Source organism: Pongo abelii, chromosome 13, assembly GCF_028885655.2.
Source record: "Pongo abelii isolate AG06213 chromosome 13, NHGRI_mPonAbe1-v2.0_pri, whole genome shotgun sequence".
Classification (NCBI taxonomy): Eukaryota; Metazoa; Chordata; class Mammalia; order Primates; family Hominidae; genus Pongo; species Pongo abelii.
The window spans coordinates 95,833,049-95,856,909 of NC_071998.2; the positions used below are offsets into that span (position 1 = coordinate 95,833,049).

Sequence of the window (23,861 nt, forward strand, 5' to 3'; positions counted from 1 at the left end):
GCTGTTGTCCTGTTTTCTGTTTCCCTTCAAAGCAAAAATATAGACTTGTGTATATTTGCGTCTCCCCTTCCTTGCCTCTCATTCTTCCCTGAAAATCTATTCCAGTTAGGTCTGCATCCTTGTCATGCTGAAATGACTCTTATGAAGGTCACCAAGGACCTCTGTCTTATCAAATTCAATAGCCATTCCTGCCTTTACCCATTTACATTCCTTACTCATCTTCTCACCAATGTTGGATATAATTGACAACTTCTGCCTTCCTGAAACAACAATTTTCTGAGCTTCAACATATGGCATTATACTCTTCAGATTTTCCTCTTTCTCGCTGTCCAGTCCCTCTCAATTTCCCTGGCTAGCTTCTCTTCTAAATGTTATAGGATCTCAGGCTCAAGAATGTTCCCTATCTTCATTCTCTCTAGGTAATCTCATTCAGTCCCGAGGCTTAAATATATATGTACCAATAACTTGCACATATTTTTTTTAGATGGAGTTTCACTCTTGTTGCCCAGGCTGGAGTGCAATGGTGCGATCTCAGCTCACTGAAACCTCCGCCTCCCAGGTACAAGCGATTCTCTTGTCTCAGCCTCCCAAGTAGCTTGGATTACAGGCATGCACCACCATGCCCAGCTAATTTTTTTGTATTTATTAGAGACAGGGTTTCAACATGTTAGGCTGGTCGCAAACTCCTGACCTCAGGTGATCCACCCACCTCGGCCTCCCAAAGTGCTGTGATTATAGGCGTGCGCCACCACGCCCGGCCAACTTGCACACATTTATCTTATTTTGCATCATTGACCCTGAGCTTCAGACTGAAATACCAACTGCATTTTTAACACAACCATCTACCTAGTTCAGGTCACAAACTAGAAGTCACCTTGCTAGCTCTTTCCCTCGGCCCTTACATGCAGTCTGTCAGCAAGTCCCGCTGGATCTATCTCCAAAGTGGATACGGAACGTTACCATAGCTCTCTATCTGTTGCTACCATCTTAGTCCAATCCACCATTATCTATTAGTCTTCCTACTGTCCTTTCTTCCCATATTAGCCAGTGTTCTTTCTGAAACAGAGTAGGTCACACCACTACTGTTTAAAACTCTCCAGTGGCTCCTTGTTTCACTAACAATAAAATCCAGATACCTTAAAAAGGCTGGCAAGATCCTGTGAGATGTGGTCCCTGCTCTCTCTCCAGTTCCACCCCCTGCCACTCTTCTCCTTGCTAACTCAGTACAAGAGACATAGTACAGATAGCTCTTTTACCACCTCAGCTTGCCAAGCTTTTTCCCACTGGGGCTTTTGCAACACTTATTCTCTCTTCCAGGAATATCCTTCGCACCCACCTTGAAAGGTTGCTCCTGCTCTTTTTATTCGGTTCTGAGCATGTCACACCTCAGAAAAGGCCATCTCTGACTTCTCTCCATTGTTATCCAATTACCATGTCTTATTTTCTTCTTAGCACCCTTGCTGTCAAAATATATTAGATGTGTTTGTCCACACATCATCTTTCACCACTGAAATATAAATTCATTAGAGCAGGAATTCTATTTTCTTCTACATTGTGCCCCCAGTACCTAGAGAAGTATCTGGCATACAGTAAAGTTCAATAAATATTTGTTAAATTAATGTATATTGATGCTGATGTGATTTTACAAGGTCGATTTTAACTGATACCTAACTTCAACAAAAAGAACCCTCTGCCACTTGACTGAACCTGTACCTTTGGACGAGTTTCTTATCCACTGAGCTGTAATTTACTCATATGTAAAATGGTACTTTTTACCTTATAAGGCAGGTGTTGAGAATTAAATGAAGTGCATGACAACACAGTAAACACTTGAAAACTGAAGCGAAGTGGTTTTTTTTTTTTTTGTACTTAATGTAGACATTACCATTACAAAGTGTCAAGTTTTTTGAATCTGGAAAAGTTCTTTTGGGCTTTTCTACAGATAGAAGAATGTTTTAGTCAAGACTCATGGGTAGGGCCAGGCGAAGTGGCTCACGCCTGTAATCCCAGCACTTTGGGAGCCCAAGGCGGACGGATCACCTGAGGTCAGGAGTTTGAGACCAGCCTGGCCAACATATAGTGAAACCCCATCTCTACTAAAAATACAAAAATTAGCTGGGCATGGTGGCGCATGCCTGTAGTCCCAGCTACTTGGGAAGCTGAGGAGAATCGCTTGAACCCGGGAGGCGGAGGTTGCAATGAGCCAAGATCATGCCACTGCACTCCAGCCTGGATGACAAAGCGAGATTCTGTTTCTCAAAAACAAAAACAAAAAGCAAAAACAAAAACTCACGGGTAACATATTTTCATCTAAATTACCTGCCTTTTTATTTTTCAGTAAAGTTTTTTCCTCTCCCTTGTCATTGTTCACGAAGAAACAGTGTTCTATGATTTCATTAAAGTCACTATAACATGAACTTCAAGATAGGAGGATGAAGTTGTCATGCTGATGCTCAGGGGGCATCTTGGCTCACTTCAAGCCAAGATTTTTCTGCACACAAAGTTCAGATCTGTGCCACAGAAAAAGGACTGCTCACGACACTTTGTCACAGCCATTCCCGAGGTCACAAATAGAGACAGCCTCTTGTACTGCCTCAAAAGGATTGTTTGACAGGGATTCTTCAAGTAGCAAAATAAGCAGACATCTTTTTCTGAAACTGATTCTTAATGAGCTATGAAAAATACATTTACATTTATCAGCACTGCTCATATGTTGTCTGCACAGCACTTATTACAGGAAAAAAGGAAGGAATCACCAATATTAGTATCATTTCTGTTTCCACATCTACTTCGCCTTCCTGCTCACCATTGCCACCACCCCCAGCACCTTGCCAGTATAACTGCTATATTGTGTCCTTATATTTTTGGTTGAATAAACAAAAGGGCACTGAAGGCTGCCTTTGTAGCTTTCCCTATACCAAGTGAACATTTATTAAATAAGCTCAGCTACAGAGCATTTTCAGAAATCTCAGTGCAGCTTCATAATCATTAAGTAGAATATTTATCTAAAAACCTCTAACACTTAATACCAGTTACTCAGTATCTTAACCAACATGAAAATACAAAACAATCTTTTATTTTCAAATAGTCCCCTCAGTTCTCTTTTATGATTAAGGGAACATTTGAATCTTTTCTAAAGTTTTTCCTTTTGATCCAAATCACTTCCCCTCTACTTTTCTAATGGCTTTATAACCCTTCAACAGTAGGTGGTGCCACAAATGCACAAAAGTAAATTTCTGTAGACCAACAGAACTGTCACAGCTTTATTTTGTGACTCATTATATTACAACATAGAAATATGCATTTTAATACTTCATATAAAGTTATTGACATACAAAAATTTTTTTTCTTTTTTCCTTTTAATGAAAATGATTTAACTTAGAAATCTGTTGTGAAACTTTTGTCTAGTTTTGCAATTCTCAGATATTCCAGTGCAAAAATAGATCCCATTACAGACAGCGTAAAGTGCTTGGAATGAGGGCCAATGATGAACAAAGAGCACAAAAACAGCTTCATCTTAGGGTATAAGAAGGGATAATAGCATACCTATTTCTATTATGGAAACAGAAACATTCTAAGGGGGATGCAACAATTTTGAAAAGAATTAGAGCAATATTTCTACAGTATTACATTATTACTAGTAGATAATAACAAGGGTACAAATTAATGTCTCAATATCAAAGTGGTTCAGGATTACATGACACATGGCTCTTTGGAAAACATTTTACCTGATATATACAACCACAAGAAGAAAACACAGACAAATGGCTTTAGTCAATGATTACTATACAGTGAATGAATGATGTGCAACATTTAATAGTCACAAAGCATTTGCTTTCAGTACATATAATGAAATACAGTAGTGTGAGGTTTGGCTGTTTTTTAACAATGAATTGTGCTGGGCATTTATGTATAGAGGGCTTATTATTTTCTTCTGTATTTCTCATATTCACAGTTGTTAATAAGTTTTCTGAGGTGTCCAAAAGATGCAAAAGCAGAAATTTTTGAACACGTATTTTGAGAATTTCTGAAGCTCACACAGTTACATTCCACAGGGAATATACAGAAATTTTGCTTGATTGAGTATAGAGTTGGTAAAAATTTCTACCACAATTAGGTTTACACAGGAAAATGTAAAAGATTACTATTTTAAAAGGTAACACAGTATTAATGAAGATGTATAACTATAGATTGTTTCTAGCTTCAGAAGAGATCCTTTCAATCTGTATTAAAATGTTGTTTTCTTCAAAATAGTTCACAGTACGTTTTGATTTTTTAAAATATGGCCTTGAAGTCAGAGAAACTGAAGTAAGGAGTTGCTCACAGATTTACTATAATGAAGAATTAGAATATGATTTTAGTAAAATGAGAAAACCAACATAACTTTGATTTTGAAAAATATTAAACGAGGAGAAATTATTCTATAAATTCTATATTTTTGAGGATACTGTAAAATGCAACGATGCCATATCACTAGTTATTGGAAATATGCCTTCATTACTTATATTTAAAATCAATATTGACTTTAACTTCTAAAACAATCATTTTTTTCTTTTTCAGCAGTGGGTTATATAATATTCTGTAAATTTAAAAAATATAGAAAGATTAATTTGAAATCTGAAGTCTTACACCTTTAGAGTTAATATTCAAATTTTGGAAAAAGTGGAAGAAGTTAGTAGTGATATTGAAAGATCACTTGAACTTCACCAAACAATAGTTCTCTCATATTTTTCTTTTCTCTCAAGACAGTTAACAGTAAGTATTAGTGAAACAGTATTTTTAAAAATGTTTACTGACTAGACAAATAAGACTGGGTTAGAAAACTCTGAAAAATGCTCCATATGGAAGCATTTGTTGTTTTTATATTTTTCTTGACTAGTGATTGAAGAGAAGAAAAATTTGAGATTGTCAGATTTAATGGGGTATCCAATATCTGCAAAGCCAATTATTTGAAGGTACTAAATGCCATAAACACAAGTTGTGTTTTTCAGCAAGTTTTCAAGCTAGCTGTTTTCCCTGTTGAAGAATTCATTGTTTAGACTTGTGACCCTTATACTTTCTTGGCTTTTGCATTGTTGCAATTAAAAAAAAAAAAGCTGCCCAGTATTGTTACAGTGGGCTCCTACAACCACAAGACAACCTATATTTGTAAACCAGTGAGCTGAATAACATGGCATAGGAAGTGTACTGAGACTTAATTCCTCTCTACCCTTATACATACGTACATACTCTTTCAGCTACAGCATACACTCAAAAAAATACTTGATTGATGAATTGAGATTAAGAGTATCCTAAATGATCTGAAAGAAACTCAAATATAATGTCATGAGATCTTGACCATCACATTCCTTTCTAGGCACTAGTCATGACTGATATGCAAACTTACATAAGAAAATAAAAATAGTGGGGCAGTGGCCATACTCCTCTGTACCACAGGGTTCTACAAAGAGGCCATTCTAAGGATTCAGAAGTCACTGATAGAACTTAAAATTCCAAATAACATTAAAAAGTACAAAGATTTTTGTCAAAATACAACTCCATCTTTTCATTTTCTAGATTAATTTAAAAAGCCAGAAATAATACACTTGTGTCAGATAAACATCTTGAGATGCAGTGTACCATGTTAGTAAGGACAAATGGGCACAGGCTTCCCTAGGTTTGAACGCACAGTCTCTTTAATCCCATGCCCTGGCTTCAGCAGCTTGCAGCCCCATTAGTTTGGCTGTTGATTCTTTGCCTCTTAACCAGGATCTAAGTATATTTAAGAGTCTCATAAGGATGACCCTATAGACCCATGGCTCGAAGCACAGGACAATATAACAATGGAACCAAGTTTCCTGTGCCTAGAGGCACCCACATTTTTGTTGCCTGTTACTGCCACCAGAACAGCTTATCAGAGGGAATCAAAGCAGGATGTGAGCCACACATGGCACCATTTTGTCAACTGATATTCAATGATGTTGATAGACTCTGAGCAGAGCAGCTTTCACAAAAGTGAGCATGACACACCATGGTGCTTCAAACTTTCTGAAAAACTTGGCACTAATAATTCTGGCACACTCATTGCCAGCAATGGATGTGTCACCGGGAAACCAGTCTCCTGGCATGGCATGGCTTAGTGAATGAGGATGTGCATGCCTTTTGATTTTGATCAATAATCACTGGCCATGATTACTTGATGAATTATTGTTGCAACCCCAGTGAGAATACACAGGAACAAAAAAAAAAAAAAAAAAAAGTGTGAGTTCAAACCCATATGTCCATTGGGTTACATAATACAGTTTCACATAGGTATAGGTAAAAAACTAAATTCAAGTCTTTCACTTGAGAGCCATACAAGACATAGGCTACAAAGGCACTGCCCCTGTAATGGAATTTTGTTTTCATTGCATTGAACTGCATTGCATTGAATAGTATCAGTACAGTATCCAGTTTACTTCTTCCCACATCAACTTCTGGCTCTTTTCTCCGCAACACTTCACATGGTGCAACGGAAAGTCTAGTTCCTCTTTACTTTCAGCCACCCCGTATGAACAGGATTCTTCATACATAGCTTTCTTTCACTTTCTCATCCTGTAGAAAAGATGTGAGAACTGCAACATCCACTACTGTCTGGTTTTTGTGTAATGAGAGGTCCTTTAAGTGGTCATCATCACTTTGGTCCTTGGCAAAGTTCACAAATACCTGTTAAAAGATTAAGATGGACCTTTATAAATACCACTCAACTTGCTCATTCTTTATTCTAGTTCTGTTTTTCCAGATGTTGAAATTAGGTCAAGTAGGAGCATACAGAATTGCATAAATGGATTAACTAGAAAACTGTGTGTGAAGGAGGGAAGAATACTTGAAAAAAGCAATAACAACTTAAAAATAGACTTTTTTTTCCCCCTTGAAATGGAGTCTTGCTCTGTCCCCAGGTTGGAGTGCAGTGGCGAGACCTTGGCTCACTGCAACCTTCACCTCCTGGGTTCAAGCAATTCTCCTGCCTCAGCCTCACAAGTAGCTGGGACTACAAGTGCACACCACCATGCCCAGCTAACTTTTGTATTTTTAGTAGAGACGGGGTTTCACCCTGTTGGCCAGGATGATCTTGATCTCCTAACCTCATGATCTGCCCGCACCTCAGCCTCCCAAAGTGCTGGGATTACAGGCATGAGCCAACCACACCCAGCCAAAAATTGACTTTCTATATCGCCCCCCACCCCCACATCACCAACTGCTCAGTCATCCATTTACTTTGGCACATACAGTCTTGATTAAAGGGAAGAGGGAAGAAAATATTTACTGAGTAATTATTAAGTGTCAGGACCTTTTTGGTACTTTTTAATCTTATTTAAATAGGATTAGGCACCAAGTAAAATGCCTGGCCCATGGTAGGTGCTCACTAAATGGTAGTTTTTATGGTTATTATTACAGTAAATTCTCACAATAATCCTATAGAGTACATAGGCATCATCTCCCTTTTCAGGTTCAGAGAGGTTTAGTAAAAAGCATAGCTAGTAATAGTAGATCAGGAATTCAAGCACCAATTCAAGATACAAACTGCTCTTGGACCTGTGGGCGGGAGTGTGGGGGCAGGAATCCACACCCTGAGAAGTAAATCTGTTTTGACACTCAAAGCTTACTTGGTCAAGTGTTGTCTGAGAAACAGAGTAGTCTTCTATGTGGAGTCGCTTTTTGCTCTGGGAGAGGATGCTGAATATCCTGGCCAGAGAAGATAACGAAGATGGAAGCTGGTATTGTAGCATGTTCCGGTGTTTCTCTTTTAGAACACTTCCAGGAAAGGCAAGTCCAAAGAAATCCTGGACAGGTTTCAGGTCCGGGTTGGACCCTGCTATTCGTACAACTATTGTATAACCATCTCCAAACCTGAAAGCAGGAAAAAATACCCAAATGGAGGATCTCCAGAAAACTATTTAAAAGAATACTGAACCCTGGGAACCCAACTTGTGCCATGAAAAAGGGCGGCCCCTGGCAGGCCCAGAAATAAGTTTCTGAGAGAAGGAACCAGTTATCATTTACTAAATACTTATTTTATGTGAAGCACCATGCCATGTGCTGTAAATACATGATCTCCTTTAATCCTCACCTGGACCCATGAAGTCTGACAGATGTTACAGAGAAACTGAGGCCCAGGGAGTTAGTCACTTGCCCATGGCTCAGAGCTCATAATTGGTAAGGCCAGGATGCAAACCCATTTGTGTTTGACTCCAAAGCTTGCGCTTTACATGTACTGGCACATGTAAATGTTTTTCATTTCATCTATAGCCCAAAGCTAGGAGGTAGATCTTCCAGGGAAACTGATTCTTACAGTAGTTAAGTAACTTGCCCAAGAGTCACAGCACCAGTAAATGGTAAAGACAGAATTTGAATGCAGTTCTGACTTCAAAGCCCTCATTCTTTCCACTATACCGTTTTGCTCAGTTTTATTTCCCTTTATTTTAGAGCCACCATTTATATACTCACAAAAGAATAAATAGCAAAAGCCTTCTCACTAGGCACTATCCCAAAGAAATTATCTTTGTTACCTATTTTTTAGATGCTGGACACTGCCAAGGCACCTGAACCTTCCATTGACCATGATTGCCATCCTAGTGCAAAGAGCTTCACATTCTTCCATACTGTGGTAAAACAGAAAGAGGTTTTAGTTTTAGAGAGATTCTCTATAACCATAAGAACATCACCATGACTTCCAGCATTCCAGCTTCCTAGGGAATTGTATTCTGTTACAAGTACATGTGGATATAGGGATGATGCTGTTCAGTGTAGTGGTGTTTACAATTGTGAACAAGTTGGAAATAATCCAAATGTCTACAAAAAGGGGAATAGTTAAATGAGAGTATATCCTAATGGAATACTATCCAGCCATAAGAAATGACACCTAAATGCACTGACTTGGAATAATGTTTACAATATATTAAGTGAAAAAGAGCAGTATTTATACTGGGCTTGCATTTTTTTTAAGAATACACATAAACACACACACACACATACACAGATTTGCATAGGAAAATTCTGCAAACATTAAACAGCCCAGTGAAGATAGTAGTTGTCTCCAAGTCGTATAATTTCACGTAATAATTGCTTTACTCTTTGCTTTTCTGTATTTTCTAATTTTTACAAAATGATCACATATTCTACTTGGAAAGTTAGAACATCCCACAGTGAGGAAGCGAAGACTTTACTACGGACCTATGAGATGTAAGCACTACTGATCTCCCCTCCTTGACAACACTTAGGGCACAATTCCACAAGAACCGCCGGGCTTTGGGATCCATGCCTGTGGTGGGTTCATCCTGTAATTAGAATAAAATAAGTCTTATTTACTGGGGGGAAAAAAAATCAAAGATAAATTTGTTTTTAAATGCAGAAGCATCTTTGAAACAGCTTAAATTTTAACTTACCATTCTAGTTATTTCTTGATGGACCAAAGAATTAGAGTAAGTTTCAAATTCATTTGTAAACAAGGTCATTATTATAAATGTCTTATTGATGCAGGAAACTCAAATATTCTGAGTACTTTTTTATATAATTAAATTTCTCCAAATAAATAGGGAAGGAAAAAGGCCATTTAGTTGTATTATCTTTTCATGACTGATAAGTATATACTAAAACAACTTTTTGTCTGAAACCTCCACTGAAGTCAGTATAAGATTGGGGTGAAATTCCTTTTTTTCTTTTTTCTTTTTTATTCCAGCTCACTCAGATTACCCTAGTATATTGCAATTGTTAGCCTTACAGAAACAAATTCCAGACCCATGTGGAATACATAAAAGCCTCAAAGGCTTCTTCCCGTAATAACATCAATGCTCTTATCTACAGAAGAAAAAGGGTCAAGGGCCACTGCCCAGTCTGATCTGTTTTTCATCTATCTGTGTGTAAGGAACTATGACCTAGTTACTACCTTGAGGATTTTAAAGCTGTGTCCACACTCTCCATTTTCAGGGAATGAACACAAAGATGATTAGAAAGAATGTTCCAGAGAAAGATCAAATCACATATCCAGCCTCAATCACACTAAGAAACAAAGTGCTTGGAGTGCCTCTATTTGGGAGCATCTGCAGGCATGGTACAGCCACCCCAGTGTGTGCCAAGGGAGAAGCTTCCCTCTGCTTCTCCAAGGTTGCTCCGCTGTCCCTGGGGGGAGACAAGCCAATCATACAACAGCCCTGGACATATAGGACTTTTGAAAAGTCATGTTTTCCACTCAGGCCAGAACAACAGTTTTCCATCCACAGTTACACTCACCAGAAACACCACAGGAGGCCCGCCGATCAAAGCCATGGCTGTAGAGAGCTTGCGCTTGTTGCCTCCACTATAGTTACCAGCATATTTTTCTCCATGCTTCACGAGGCCCAGTTTCCGAATCGCCCACTCACCAACCTACAGTGGTAAAAAGCACCTTGCCTTTGGTCTGGCTTGGGAATTTTATCATGCTGTCCTACACATACATGTATGAAAGTTCTTCCACTGAGTAGGACTAGATTCTATAATCATAACCTGACAACTGGTGAGGAGCCAAAGCAGGGAGAAGGGACTCGTGTGGTGGGAGCAGCACTCCCTCTCTGCCCACCCAGCCCCACCCCACCAACATTACAGGTTTCCACCCTGAAAGCAGATACAAAGAACCAGCATTTCGTGCTGCTGCATTCGTGAGGAAAAACAGCCTGAAGTCAATGTGTGTGGAAAAGCCATAAGGTATATATTGTCAGGATGCCAAAGGCGACAGGCTGGCTTTCAGGTGCCCACAGTACCTTGCTGACTTCTTTCTCTGGGACTCCTCTCAAAAGGGCAAAGAACTCCACATGTTCTCTCCCAGTCAGCAGCTCTGTGATGGCATCAAACTGAGGGCAGTAGCCCATGTTCTGATGTACTTCATGGATGTTAGATAAGATACTGCAAAGGACAAGAAAACTACTTAGATTTTAAGCAGGTAGAGATACTCTGGTCAGACAATCTGGCCTAATGTTCCTATAAAGTATGCTTCTCCATTACAAAGATACCAATACATCTGCTGCTACTTGAAAGCACAGCCTTTCTGCCCCCAGGATGCTAGCTCTTCCTGGCAGGCAGGGTTCCTGCCTCTGCCCTGCCCAGTCTTTGCACCTCCCTGGCTCTCTGAACACTTCAGTCTGCAGGTGCAGTCCCATTTCAGAATTTCTGCGGTCATGCCAACCACTGCACATTCTTTACCAACAATCTCAGTCACACTACCCCAGGGCTTTAACGCTAAGGCCCCATCCTAGACTTCACTCATATGCACCATTCATATGCACCAAGTGAGAAGGCCCAGAAATTTTGGGTGTGAGCAACACAGAACCTAGAGACACAATTTATGTGGTGGTGGGGTGGCTTTTGGGTTCTATGAAGCCAGTCAAGTGAAGAATCAGATGTGAGAGAAGTTCAGTGTCCACATTCCAGACTGATGACTGCACCTCAGCCACAGCGCCATTGCCATGAACTTGGCCTTTTGGCAGCATTCATTCCTCTCTGTGTATCTAATTAGCACCCCCAGGGTCAGCCTTTTTCAGAATTAGGATTGAGGCACACATGGACACCGTGCCAGGCCCTCACAGCTATACCAACCAAATCAGTTCTTACAACCAGTCCCTGTGACAAACCTTACTATGGGCCGGTTATTACTGCCACTGCTATATGCATCAGGAGCTTGGTACTAGGAGCAAGCCTAGGAAAGCAGTTGTGCAGCGCTAGGCCTGCTGTTCCCAGAATGTCTGTTCTCTTAGGACTCCTTTACATTGCTACTGAAAAATGTAAGAGACACGAGAGGAGATCATGAATACATTAATTTCCTTGCTCTTTTCAATTTTATTGGCTATCCCCCTGTCCAGTATGTTCAAATTGTGAGTCATTGTGCATTAGCGGGTTGGGAAATAAATTTAGTGGGTCATGACCAGCACTTTTTTAATGACGCAGTATAAAGTAGAATAAGAAAAAGCAGAGTGCACTACAATTAGTAACAGTAGGTACTGTTTTATGAAACTTTAGGTTATACATGTGTCTACATGTCTGTGTGTACATACTAGGTTGAGATATAAAATGTATTTCCCACAAGGGTCATGGTCAGAAAACTTTGAAAGCCACTGCCTTGTACTATCTCTCCACATAATAAGTCCAGAGAAGCCGGGCGCAGTGGCTCACGCCTGTAATCCCAGAACTTTGGGAGGCTGAGGCAGGTGGATCACCTGAGGTCAGGAGCTCAAGACCAGTCTGGCCAACATGGTGAAACCCCGTCTCTACTGAAAATACAAAAAAATTAGCCGGGCATTGTGGCAGGCACCTGTAATCTCAGCTACTCGGGAGGCTGAGGCAGGAGAATCGCTTGAACCTGGGAGGCGGAGGTTGCAGTGAGCCAAGATCACGCCATTGCACTCCATCCTGGGCAGTAAGAGCAAAACTCCGTCTCAAAAAAAAAAAAGCCCAGAGAAGCCCCACACATTTAAAGTACTTAGAGTAACATTATCTAAGAAGCCTATAAAATATAGCTGTATTCCCAAAGATCAGATTGCTTTGTGACCTGTGCAGTCTCAGAAAATGGCCTAATGATGGCTCTGTCCATTTGTATGCTCTTTAGAGAGGGCAATTTACTTTGTAGGAATTGTTCCTGAGGAAATAATAAAAGATGTATACAGGGACATATTTACATAGTGAAAAATGGAAACTAATATATGTCCAACATTTATAAGGAATTTATTAAATAAATTATAGGTACATGTACATAGGGGAATTTTATGTAGCAATGTAAAATTCCACATCTTAGGAAATGTAACCCATTGGGAAATATTCATAATACACTCATTAACAATAAAAACTAATTTTAAACTCTACATACAGTATGATCTCAATTGTATGGCACATTTATATGTGTATATAAGACAGATGTGGGGTGATGGAAAAGTTCTAAAACTGGATTGTGGTGATGCTTGCAAAACTCTCAATTTACCAAAAATCACTGAATTATACTCTTAAAAAACAAGCAAATTATATTGTATGTAAATTATACCTGAATAAAGCTGTTAAAAGAAGAGAATGAGACTGAAAGGAAATGTAAATTGTGATTATCTCTAGATATTGAAATCATGGATGATTTTATGTGCTTCTTTACCCTTTACTATATTTCAACATTTTTATGAACTCTAAAAATACCACTGTAATCAAAAATAACAATCTATTTCTTTAAATAAATTAAAAACAAAGTCTTTGCAGCAACAGGCCACTTCTTTTCTCACCTATTTTTGTTAAGGAAAGCATCTCCTCTGGTAACAGTGGTATCTCCTGTTAACATCTTGAAAGTTGATGATTTTCCAGCCCCATTAACTCCCAGGAGCCCAAAGCACTGAAAAGGAAAGATTAAGTTGTATAAGCAAACTCTAAAAACATGAATATAAATGCCCCTAACATGTAACACCTCAAACCTTCATTCTTAAATATCAGAGAAGAATCAAATATTTTCTTGGTTTTAACACATCGTATAGATATTTAAATAGGTATTTCATAATGGGACCATTTTAAGTGTGGCTGTATTTATAAATATTATTTGAGTTGTCAGGTTGAGGCCAAAGTTAATGTGTGAAAAACAGTAATGAAAGCCAGCTAGCCAAATTGCACCACCTACTCTGGGAAAAGGGCATAAAAGAACACAAACGGAAACCAGAAAGGAGAAAATCTATTTTTAATAATCTATTTGAATGTCATCACCATCCCAAATGGATCACAAAAGCATGTTTTAGATGTGCATGCTTTTTCTGTTTTTGTTGTTGAGACGAGTCTCACTCTGTCACCAGGCTGGAGTGCAGCAGCGCAATCTCGGCTCACTGCAACCTCCCCCTCCTAGATTCAAGCGATTCTCCTGCCTCAGCCTCCCGAGTAGCTGGGACTACAGGAACACACTACTATGCCCAGCTAATTTTTGTATTTATAGTAGAGATGGGGTTTCACCATGTTGGCCAGGATGGTCTCAATCTCCTGACCTCGTGATCTGCCCACCTCGGCCTCCCAAAGTGCTGGGATTACTGGTGTGAATCACTGCACCCGGCCCCATGCTTTTTCTTAAATTGCATTGGATTCTCTAAAATCATTCTCTTGACATACAGGGTCCCTTTCTTCTCGATGACTAATTGCTCCATCCTGGCATAAATACAGATGCCCTTAAAATCCACTTTTACCCCTTAACGAGCATCGTTGCTTGACTGGGTAGAAATAGTCTGAATTAATAGGGACAAACACAATATAGACAAAAGTGTCTTTACCTCACCAGGAGGAATGCCCACGCAAATCCTGTCAACAGCAGGCTTCCGCTTCCTTCTATATATCTGCAACAAACAAAATGTAAACATTCATGAGCCTCAGTGACTCACAGCTCTCCCAAGCAACTGTGGAAGGCAGGACTATAAACCACATACACTGCAACATAAGACTTGTCAATAAGCCTAAGCCATAGGCATATTTGATGTGTTAAGAGCCTTGGTCTGCGTTTGTGGCGACTGGCTTCTGAATGATTCTGAAGCTCAAAATAAAAGTGAACTTACTTTTTAACCTGTCTTTTTAGAACCATATCATTCATTATTATCTACATAATTTTTCATTTATTCAACATACATATGTATTGCAGGTATTTTAAAAATTAAATTCCACAGAGTAGAAATTTGTAATAAAAATATTGCAAATACTGTACAGATTACAAAAAAGTAAAATTTGGAGATGCTGGCATCTAGAGGGCTGATACAGACCCTCTTAAGCACTGGCAGTATATCAGCTTTTTGGACTATGAAACCCAAAATCAACCATTTATTCTCCCTACCTCAGTTTTGACTAGATATACAATATTAGTATGTTTTAATAACTAACACATAAATGTAAGCATATAAAACCAATATATTCGAGAATGGGAATTCATATTACAAAAGAATTCTCAGTAAGAATTCTTTAAGAAGTCTTCATGGTGTTTTTAAAATAAAATTGACAGAACCTTGGTATAGATGTACATTTTGGGAACACATGCCCTTTTATTAAGCAAGTCAGCAAACTGCTGGGTTATAGCACATAAAGCTGAAAAAAACTGAAGATGAGCTATTGTAACCTGTACTCTCTCACCTTCGTCAACTCCTTGATTTCTAAGATGTCATTCTGGCCTCCACCATCAAGAATTCTCTGTCTTTCCCGCCTCACATCTTCATCTTCATCATTCAGAGGAGGGAGCTTTGCATTTACAGGTCTTGGGGGAAAAAATAAGAAAAATGAACCTTTTAAACTATTTTTCAGGACAAAGATTCAGTCTCTAACGGAGTATTATAAAACCTACTCGCCACAGTTTCCAGGATGGGCAGGGAGGCGGCTGCGGGATGCCCACATCAGGAAAATCAGTTTTATCACATATTTTGAGTTCAGTTCAATCCAATCCCCATTGGTGAGTGTTTCCCTGTGCGCCTCCTCTGTGACCCTCAACCAGGTGCTCCACGGGTTCTAAGAAAAAGCTCACCTGGGCCTGATGAAGAATCTGTACTGGATCAGAACAGTAATGAGGAAGAACACCACCCCTTCCACGGCCATGGCAAAGAGGTTTCGTCCCACCAAGTCCCAAGATAATGGTGACACAAAGCGATTCTCCCCTAGTAGACACAATGCAGAGATCCGGTCAGAATGGAGGGATCAAAACCCATGGCCCTTCCTCAAATTTGGGCCTATGTTCCTTAAAATTCACCGATCTTCCAATAAACACCAATGGCTATCACCCATGACAAGGAGAAAAGACTAACAAGGGAGTGATCACTTTCCAAGTCTGATTTGGAAAAACTTTTTGTAACCCAGTGTCTATCAGAATTTCAGAGCCAATGTGTATTCGATTTGTAACTTCACTGAAGATATCTAGTATTTCTTTTTTTAATGAGACATGCCAAAAATCCTTTTAAAAAGGCAAACAACCCAAGTAATTTTTACAGTCAGTATTTTTAATAAATTCTAAGTTTTAGTAATAAGAAATATCAGATAGCACTTTAAGCAGATGCCCCTTTCAGTAGCACATATCCTAGTGAATCAATTAAATCACTAGATTCAATTAAATCTAGTTCCATGTAACCATTCCTTAAATTCCTTACATATCTCCCTTGTACCCCAAGTTGGAAAAAAGCCCCTCTTCTATGTCCAGTAAATAACATGGCCCATTTGACTATATTATCCAATGGATGAATAATAATCATATGGCTACAGGAGAAATACTTTTAACCATTCTAAAGGTAGAAAAAGATGTAATACATTATCATTTTATAGACTGTGTAAAAGATAATATATGACCTCATCTGCAGGCACATGACTTGCCTAATAGAGCCAAAGTTTGCATCTTTCCTTCTGATTCCCTGACCATCTAATTCTCAAAGTTGTGGTTTGACTTTTCCAGTGCTTCTAACCAACCCAGACAGTGGCATGAGCCAGTGGATCCAAGCAAATGCCACTATTTTCCTTACCTTCAAAACTGCCCTTTCACTTTTCTCAATGCTATCAGAGACACAGACAAATGGTTGTGTCACAAAACCCATGCCACAACCAGCTGTGTTGGCATGAGCCCTGTCACTGGGCATGGGGGTGGGGGAACATCCTGTGCTTAGTCACCTGCTTCTTTCCAAAACAAAGTTCAGGGTACCAAGGCCTATGCAGAGTGCCATCTCCATTAAAGCATCCTACAGCCACTGCTTCACTCACCAAACCTTTCCAGGGCATCAGCCATTGCCTGGTTTTTCACCATGTCAATGAGCCCTCGTCCCAGGCAAAAATGTGGGAAGATCAAGAACACGGACTTCAGGATATCATTGATATTATTCAGCTTCTAAAAAAAAAAAATGGGAGGGAAGGGAGGGTGAGAGAGAAGAAACGGATGTCATTCATGGTTTATCCTAAAAATGTATCAAATTCTGAAATACGGGAGTGAAGAAAAAATTTGATTCTCTAGGGACAAACCCGACCTTTTAATTCAGATACCAATTAAATAGCAGCAGGCATAGCTGATGATATGTAGCAATAAAATTCTATTCTTTAGAAAATCTGGAGAAATGCTCTGAGTATGGAGAAATAATGAATAAAGCTTAGAAACAGGCTAGATTTAATTAGAAGCAAATCCATTAAAAATCCCTTAGCATTTTAAAAGCAAATTGCTCATGTCTGGGTCAATATTTGACTTTCAGGATTTTGTCAGAATTTTAGAAATTCTTTTCAAATATGATCCCACAAGGCAACAGTGGCCAAATATCTACCAACTGAGTAAGGGGCTATACGCTGGATGCACTGTGCTAGGTCATGGGAGAGGCAAAAGTTAGTAAGAAACAGATTCCACTCCGAGTAGGAAAAGTATGTAAACAGGAAATTACCACGTAAGTGGATGTGCGTTGTACTGGAGGCATGGACTGAGGACTCTGAGAGCACAGAGAAAAGAGAGAACACCTCCCAGCAGGTAAGGAAAGCTTCACATTTTAGCTAAATCTTGAAGGGCAAGGGATATACTACCAGACCCTGTGACAGAAGAAGGGCATTTCAAGCCAGGCCTACAGGAGCATGGTGGTTGGAGACAACTCATCTGAAGCTTACAGCTGGGAAAGGGTGTGGTGGGTATGGACAGGAAGAGTTGTGCAACTGTAAAAGGCCTTGTGTGCTGTGTTTGGACAAAGGCAATGACAACCGGAATGGAGAGGAAGCCTTATTTTAGAGGTCCATACCTGGAAGAACTGACAACATAACCAGTTGAATGTGGGAAATATGCAACAGCAAAGCAAGCATCTAGGATAACTCTAAGAGCCAGCTTGGGCGACCGAGTGGATGGTAGTGCCACTGAGTATGACAGGGATGGCAAGAAAAGTATTAAGTTCCAAGGGGAAAGAAAACTAGGACATGTCCAGGTTGGGTATCTATATACTATCTAAATGGAACAATCCACTATGCAAGTGAGAATTTGAGATTAGAGTTCAAGGTTATGATCAAGGCTAAAGGCACAGATCTTAGAGATGACAATAAAAACACCAAGAGAGGCGATGGTAAAAGCCTTGGGATTGAATGGCGTCGCCCAGCTCTCGTGTGTAAAGTGGATGGCAGAGGAGCTTACTCTTGGTAAGAGCAACATTGAAAAAAGAAAGAAGTAAAAAAAAAAACTGTCAAAAGAAACTGAAAGGCTTGACCAGCAAAATGTAAGGCACAGCAAGAAGAAAGGTGCTTTGCCTTCTCAGGGAAGACAGGCTCTGAAGACAGGACAAGGCAGTCAGTAGCGTCAATACCACTGACAAGTGGAATAAGATCACAATTAAACACTGTCCTCTGGCTCCCAGAGATGCTCATCCCAGCAGGAGTGTTCTCTCTACATGACTCACATTGTCGGTGAAGAGCTCCAGCACAAAGGTGGCCACACTGCCATTGATGCCAATGAAGAGGTTCACGCTGGTGAGCACCACATAGGCCGTGCTGGGGATCTTGAACACAAAGGAGGCTGGGTACATGAGAGGTGTGATTGACCACCTGTTGAGACACAAAAAGATAAGTATCTAGTGAGAGTCCCCTGCCCTTCTTCTGACATTGGGCACCAAATGCCTTATCCACTGTGCAGCTCCCTCACTCAGAGGTGACTTACCCATACAGCAAAAGTAGAAGGGCTAGCACAGGCAGATTGGTGGAGGACACATAGGACTTCTGCTGGAAGCAGATGAAGATGATAATGACCAGTGTGGCAGGGACAACGTAATTGCACTAAAAGTGAAAACAAAGACATACAGTTTACCTCTAAATCAAATATACAATGCATCACACAAGTCTTCACCATTATCAGACAAGAAAGGGCAGATAAACATATTGGAGAGTAACTCTGAATTAATGAAGCCACATAAACTATTAATCAAAATACCGGACAATACATTTTGACAAGCATTTTCCCCTTGGCTGATTTTATAAACTACATGCCCTTTCTGTCTTTCCAACAGCCAAGCCAAGGTGTCACGCTCAGTAAACTTGCTGAACGATGGATTCCCAGTCAGAGTAATTTCAATTTCACAGGCAGCAAATAAGCTTCCATTCTTCTTCCCGAAGATGATTGTGTCTGTTTCATCATTAATGCTATATTATAGTCTGCCCAAGTTCAATCTCACATGTAATCTATTTATGAGGTAACTGCTCATAACATGAATGTCAGAATTGTTTCATCGCACTGAGAATAATTTTAAAGTCTGTCCTGACAGTGTATCAAGCAGTAAAATGCAGAAATAAAGACTTGACGATAGGACAATTATGAGAATTCACAGCTGGCAGAGCAAAGCACAGGCAGGGAAGTGATAGTGGGGCTTGTCAGCTGCTAGAAGAACTGCAGCTTCACACTACAGGGCTCTGCCTCAGTCCAATCCTACTTGACGTGTTTATCAACAACTTAGATGAAGACATGCTTCTAGCAAATTTCAGGAGCTCTAAAGCAGGGAGGGACAGATAATACTCAGGAAGATAAGAGATGGGTTTAGGAACTTGAACTTTCATCTCTGAATTACCTATGCCTGGCATAAGTCAGACACATAGCACTCAGTCTGTGTTTACTGAATGGAGTAATTACCGAATCAAGATAAAACAAAAATAAAACACATGTAATTTAATATGGATAAATATGAAGTTTAGTTTCAAAAAAATCAAATGAATTTGTATAGAATGAAGGAGTCCCAAATTTCACAATCATTTGTGTGAAATGGAGGTTTTGGTTTACCACTAAGTTGCCAGTAAGACCGTGCTCCTTCCAAAATGCAAAATCTTTGTGCTGCAATAATAGAAGTGTGGGCTAAAGATTAACTCCCTCTGGACTCATAGCCATTCAGACCACAGCCTGAACACAAGGTTAATTCTTGGCTTTGCTTTTGAAAAGGGATATTCACAATATAGAGCATGGCCATACAAGGACAATCAGATCAGAAGAGCGACAAAGTCTAAGGAGCTTGGTATAAACAGCAAAGACCTCATCATCATCTCCACCATCATTGCTCACATTTGTACAGTGCTGCGGAGGTTACAAAGTGTATTCTCATATATCATCTTATCTGGGGAATACTCAGGTTAAATGAGAGTGTGAGAGTTGTTTTTAAACATCCAGGGACTTGTTCAGTGGGAGAAGAATTAGATTTGCTCTGTGTAGCTTATAATTAATGGAAGTTACAGGGAGATATATTTCAGTGAGATATATTTCAACTGTACTTGACAATAATTAGAACTTCAGAATTCCTTCAAATCCCCCATATTGGTCCAAATAGAAGCAATATATTGTAGCCGGCACAAAAACATATTTGCAATGGATGGATAAGCTGCTGATAAAATGTACAGAGTTTTCAAATAACAGATGGCTTTCCTAGTAAGGCAAAGAACATTCTGACTCTGGAGGTTAAAACCCATCAGAGAAGTTAGAGGCATTGACTTGGAGTTTTGACTTGCATCTCTCTGATTCTTGAGAAAGTTCTCACATAGGAACTTAAGTGGTAGTGGTATTAATTTTCATCACTGTGTACAGAATTTTCCCTCTGGTGTGACATGAACTCTGGTACCCAATGCTGTGTTTGGTGTCATGAAAGTGATCACCTGCCTCTGGCTATTCCTTTTTCATACATCTTTAGAGTAGGTGGAACATTTCCTGATGATAGCCAGGGCTCTTTCTTATCCATATCAATCCATGGCCCTGACAGACATTAGAAAGATACAGCAGGCCTGTGTCCTTACCATATCCCAGACAAAATTAGAGAGCCAGTAGATGACAGGCTTCACTCCACTGATGAACTGCAGGTGTTTTGCTTTGCTGACCCGCTCCTGGATCAGGAATACGACAAAGCTGGCTGGGATGAAGGACATCGCAAAGATGACGCAGATGGACACAAGGACATCCACTGATGTGGTCATCCTGGAAAGAAAAAGGGTATGAAAATCTGAGGGGTCTTTGATGCAGTTGGGGCTCAATCAGTGAGGACACGGACACACACACACACACACACACACACACACACACACACACAGATATCTGAGGCACAGCCCACACACACACACACACACACACACACACACACACACACACAGATATCTGAGGCACAGCCCAAGGAAAAACATCTGTTCGCCAGACACATTTTATTCAGGGTTAAGATGATTATTTTTAAGTCTAAAAATATGACAATGTAAATGCCAAACTGATATTACTGAGGTCAAAAGAGTCCACTGCCACAATAAAACTAATGAAGGAAGTCAGAGTGGTTAATGGTATTCACTTTGGTCCACTGTTCGTGACCTTGTAAGAGCAGTAAGTTGTAAATTTTCACACACAGAGGACTAGTGGGGCTTGAAAACTAAATGAGAGCAGAAATATTACTCTGTAACTACTCAAATAAATTAATATTTCCGGCTGTTAATCAACTTGAAAATAACAGTATGTAGCCTATTGATCTAACACATACAAAAATTCTGTCAGATTCTTATAAGAATGGTCTTATAAGCCCATTACACGGGGTCTTGGTATAAAGATCCTAATGTCCTATATTAGTATCCTGTAGGAGTAAAGCAGAAACAGGAACTGCCATACTCCATGTACAGGAAAGGTATCTAATGTGTGTGAAATATCAACTCTGTGCTGAGTGCTGGGCAATTTACATGAACTGCTTCATTTAATATCATACATCTATAAAGTTTAGAGACCAGATTCAAACCCAGATCTGTATGACTCCAAAGGCTGCATACTTTAAACTAGCTCATCCTGGCTTTAAACTACCTACACACACACACACACACACACACACACACACACACACACACACACACACACACACACACACACACACACACACACACACACACACACACACACACACACACACACACACACACACACACACACACACACACACACACACACACACACACACACACACACAGCTTAATTTAGGAATTAAAGATACAAGCTAATAAAAACATATTCCACCAAGTTTAAAACAGTGGTTTTTAAACAAATCAAACTGATTAAACACTTATAATTAAATTATAATTTAATTAACAATTTTTGAACTCACTTTATATGAATTCACTAAATGTTATGATTTTTACATATCAGTGTCATTTTCTCTTCTGCAGTTCAAGAAGCCCAACCAGCCAATTCGTAAACTTATCACTTCTGCCCAGAGCCTGGATCAACCCAGATTTATCATAATGTAACAGTCTCTGCAGCTGTTCCCCTACAATGAGCTTCATATTTTTCTCCCCTCCTCCACGACCCTCTCCTTGCCCCACTCCATCCATTCAAACACAGCTACACTTACAGAGCCACCTCTGAGAGCTGCTGCTTGGTGAGATTCAGGGGATGATTGAAAGCAGTAATTCCATAATGGCTAGGGTTCTCTCCCTTTTGCAGGTTGGCCCGGAGAATGGCATTGTTGATGACATTCAGGAAAGAGCTGATTGCATGCCAGCCCTTGTTATTGAACCACACCTGAAAGAAAGCATACCAGGTACAAGATAATGCCCCCAAACCCTGCTCCTGCAGGCAGGTGTACACACACCAACCATGCCCATAAACCTCAGAAAGAAATTCTAGTCACATACCAAGGCAAAACACTATGATCAGAGAATATGGGGAAGTAATTGTAGTGTACAGGACATAGTGATCACTGACTATGTGGGCAGGCGCTGCGGTGAGGACCTTATATCTTTAACTCATTGAATTCTCACAACAGTTTGGAGATAGCCATGATTATTGTCTCCATTTCACAGATGAGGGAACTGAGGCTTAGACAGGTTAAGTAACTTAGTCAAGGTTACCTGGTATGTCTGGTGGCAAAGCAAATTCTCTGACTCACTACACTATACCGTACTGCCTCACTGGTAAAGTTAACAGTTTGCTCTTTTCTGTTGTGACTGCCCCTGCCAACTTTACCATGAGTTGAAAGTACTCCAGGAAACATAAGGATTATTGTTCATCAAAAAGCTACTAGAACAAAGACAATGGTTTACCTTGACATTATTTTTGGTGTCCAGTCCTGTCATAAGCCTTCCCAAGCTGTTGAGAAATCGATCTGCAGAACTGTCCTGTAAACAACAGAAACCTGCCTCAGTTGTGACTGTTCACATAGATAAGGGGCAACAGTCAATCTGGAACCTGTGGACAACAGGACGGCCCTGTGAAGAGCAATGCCACTACTTCCTTGTTCACTGAAATTAAATGTGAAGCCATTAAATAAATGGCTCCTGAGAACCAAGTGACCAGAAATCTACAGCAGTGATGCTGCCATGATGCCACAAGTCTAGAAGGAATCACAGAGAAATCCTGGGATGCAAAGCTCCAAGATGTTAATGTCTGGTTATCACAGTGGGGTGAGGACTCCTCAAAGTGCTCCACCGGCATCATCTGAAGAGCCAGAACCACACTCTGCCTGCAGATGTGCCAGATACATGGGCCCATCACTCAAAAGCAGACTTGTGGACTCTAGGACTGTCACTGCTGTCCACAATCCTAGGGTCCATTTTATCGGAGCCCCTTAATTCTCACCTAAAAATGGGAAACCTGAGACACAGAGAAATGAAGTGAGGACTTATCAGGTCCTGCAGACCAGCCTGCCAGCTTTAAAAAAAAAAAAAAAAAAAAAAAGATTCATTTCCTATTTAGTCAGTGATTGTTTCAGCAAAGTATGTTTGAAACCCAGTTTATTTACCAACTGGCCAAATTTGTAAACCTGGTTGTTCTGAGAGCTTTTTTTGAGATGGAGTCTTGCTCTGTCACCCAGGCTGGAGTGCAGTGGTGCAATCTGGGCTCACTGCAACCTCCGCCTCCTGGGTTCAAGCAATTCTCTCACCTCAGCCTCCCGAGTAGCTGGGAT

General features: G+C 40.0%; 1 protein-coding gene across 2 annotated transcripts in view; it reads right to left on the reverse strand.

Moving 5' to 3' along the window:
- Positions 1 to 3,233: 3,233 nt before the first annotated feature.
- The window catches only part of ABCA1 (ATP binding cassette subfamily A member 1), a 147,107-nt gene continuing 126,479 nt past the window's right edge, over positions 3,234 to 23,861 (reverse strand). For both annotated transcript variants that reach the window (XM_054520393.2, XM_024252473.3), the window contains exons 35-50: positions 22,999 to 23,073; positions 22,308 to 22,477; positions 20,731 to 20,908; positions 18,623 to 18,738; positions 18,366 to 18,510; positions 16,714 to 16,837; positions 15,497 to 15,626; positions 15,112 to 15,232; positions 14,268 to 14,330; positions 13,248 to 13,354; positions 10,755 to 10,896; positions 10,249 to 10,383; positions 9,193 to 9,296; positions 8,529 to 8,621; positions 7,626 to 7,869; positions 3,234 to 6,684 (exon numbers count right to left, since the gene is read on the reverse strand). In XM_054520393.2, coding sequence (XP_054376368.2) covers positions 6,544 to 6,684; positions 7,626 to 7,869; positions 8,529 to 8,621; positions 9,193 to 9,296; positions 10,249 to 10,383; positions 10,755 to 10,896; positions 13,248 to 13,354; positions 14,268 to 14,330; positions 15,112 to 15,232; positions 15,497 to 15,626; positions 16,714 to 16,837; positions 18,366 to 18,510; positions 18,623 to 18,738; positions 20,731 to 20,908; positions 22,308 to 22,477; positions 22,999 to 23,073 — 2,088 coding nt within the window. In that variant the 3' untranslated portion in view covers positions 3,234 to 6,543. The remainder of the gene's footprint in view (positions 6,685 to 7,625; positions 7,870 to 8,528; positions 8,622 to 9,192; positions 9,297 to 10,248; positions 10,384 to 10,754; positions 10,897 to 13,247; positions 13,355 to 14,267; positions 14,331 to 15,111; positions 15,233 to 15,496; positions 15,627 to 16,713; positions 16,838 to 18,365; positions 18,511 to 18,622; positions 18,739 to 20,730; positions 20,909 to 22,307; positions 22,478 to 22,998; positions 23,074 to 23,861) is intronic.